At 43.9% G+C, this 2,420-nt stretch overlaps 1 protein-coding gene across 1 annotated transcript in view; it reads left to right on the forward strand.

The window, feature by feature from the left end:
- smox (spermine oxidase) overlaps positions 1–2,420 on the forward strand; it is a 22,911-nt gene that overhangs the window by 13,746 nt on the left and 6,745 nt on the right. The window contains exon 5 of the mRNA XM_048602836.1: positions 1,481–1,641. Coding sequence (XP_048458793.1) covers positions 1,481–1,641 — 161 coding nt within the window. The remainder of the gene's footprint in view (positions 1–1,480; positions 1,642–2,420) is intronic.

Here is a 2,420-nt window from a genome sequence, read left to right on the forward strand (position 1 = left end):
TCCTGCTCCTATGATGCTGCTAGGCCTGCTGTGTTCATCCAGCTCTAAACCTTGTTATCTCAGGGGAGATTCAGTCAGCTTGGGGGTGGTGATGGTGGTGAGGCATAGTGCAACCCATAGCACTAACCCATAGTGCTGGGTTAATAGCAGCAGGGGCATGGCCATTAGGGGCTAGTGCAGCCTCTCACCAGTAAGGCAGCTATGACAATGAAGAGCACTGCTATCACACTCTTGGGCTACAGTCTAACCAACTCAGTGGGCTGAATAGCAAGTGACCTGGCTGAAATGATCGATGGTATTGGAGCTGGCTTGTGAACTGTATCGCTGCTGGTGCAGGGCTTGTTTAACAGCAGATGATGTGATATTACTCCCTACATCATTGACAGGTCGGTTGCCTTAACGTGACACTTGCGTGACCATCCCCCCAGCACCTCTGGAACGTTCATGGGGTAAGATTTCAATGGTTTGCCATTGTTAGTGAGCTTATGAGCTCATACATGAACACACTCGCAGTTTCACTTTTAATTGTGGCCAGTGGAAATTCCACAATGTACGCCCTGATTGTTGATATCAGCAATTACGATGTACAGCTCTGCTCTGGACTGGGTCGCCACCCAGTTCTTTTCATAAGTATATTGGCTAAGAGCGAAGAATCCTCCTGATGTGGTGTTTTTGCTAGGGGCCAATTGGTAAAGTATGGCAAGAATGGATTGGACACTGATTTTTGCCAAAGTGGAAATGTTTACTCAAATGCATTGGTATGAGCCTCAATATGTAATCCAGACTAAAGTGATTATGGGCGTAACTCACTTCTCCTTAGAATTCTGCAATCTGTTTCTGCCTAGATTCTGGGTGGAATTCACACGGAAACTCTAGATCCATTATGTTAAATCTACAACATTCCGAGAAAGTGGAAACTCATGTGGTAACATTGGACAAACTGTGGGTCATTCCTAGTTGCAAATGCAGTGACAAAGGCTTCATATTAATGAAATTGCGTGAATGACTTGTAAAGATACATTGAGTGCCTTTTTCAAATGTGCCCAAGCAGGTCACATTGTGCACAGCATGTACTAATCCCACAGTTCAAATCAACTTTGTTGGATGTTTGCATTTAACCGCTTATTTGATATCAAGTTCCTTTTTGTAACTAAATTCACCATGCACTGCTAGATATACATCTGCTGTTGGAGCTTTAAGTGCTAACACAGATTCTGGCAAACAAAAACACTCAAAAGTACAGTTCAATCATTTATTTGCGACCTGCCTCAAGCTGGCAGCTGGTGGATGACTGAGTCAATTGACATCCCTTTGGCTTCAATGGATTATAAACTTTATACCTCATACTTGCATAACTCTTCAATGAGATGAGGCAGTTGTCAACATCTTATGAGCATATTTTCAAAGTGGAATGTTACTTGACACTCACCCTAGAGAATTCTGGGAAATGTGCTGAACTCTTTCAAAATTGTGTCCGCAGGGAACCCACACATTCCGAAACCCCGGAGGATCCTGCGGTCTGGTTGGGGCAGTAACCCTTACATCCGCGGGTCTTACTCCTACACACGCGTCGGCTCGAGTGGAGCAGATGTCGAGAAACTCGCAAAGCCCCTGCCTTATCCAAAAAGCACAAAAGCGGCTGTAAGTAGCACATCGGTGTTCACAGGGTATGGTGAGGTTGGAGGTCAGAGTGGTCTAATGTTATGTGACAGAGTTATAGTCAATAGGAGTTCCAGACTAGGGAAACAAAGTATTCATTCCAAATAGAGTTGACATGCTGCTGCACCTACAGGTTGGAACAGACTTATAGAAACTCTTGAAAGTGGCTATTCATTTCATTATCATTAACAAATGGGAATGGGGAGGTAGTGGTATTATCGCTGGACTGTTAATCCAGAGATCCAGAGATCCAGATAATGTTCTGGGGACCGGGATTCGAATCCTGCCATGGCAGATGGTGGAATTTGAATTCAATAAATATTTGGAATTAACAATCTAATGATGACCATGATCCATTGCCAATTGTTGGGAAAAACCCATCTGGTTCACTAATGTCCTTTAGGGAAGGAAACTGCCATCCTTACCTGGTCTGGCCTACATGTGACTCCAGACCCACAGCAACATGGTTGACTCTTAACTGCCCTCTGAGCAATTAGGGATGGGCAATAAATGCTGCCTAGCCAGTGATGCCCTCATCCCATGAATGAATAAAGAAAAAAAAAGTGAGTGAAAATAGGTCTCAGTAATGGTGCCATGAAACTAGCATTGATTTTTGTAAAAACCTCTTCTGGCTCACTGAAGCCTTTTTAAGAAGGAAATCTTGCTATCATTATCCGGTCTGGCCTGTATGTGACTCTGGACCCACAGCAGTTGACCATTAAATGCCCTCTGAAATGGTTACCATTAAATGCCCTCTGAAA

The sequence above is a fragment of the Rhincodon typus genome, chromosome 1 (genome assembly GCF_021869965.1).
Source record: "Rhincodon typus isolate 14 chromosome 1, sRhiTyp1.1, whole genome shotgun sequence".
Taxonomy (NCBI): Eukaryota; Metazoa; Chordata; class Chondrichthyes; order Orectolobiformes; family Rhincodontidae; genus Rhincodon; species Rhincodon typus.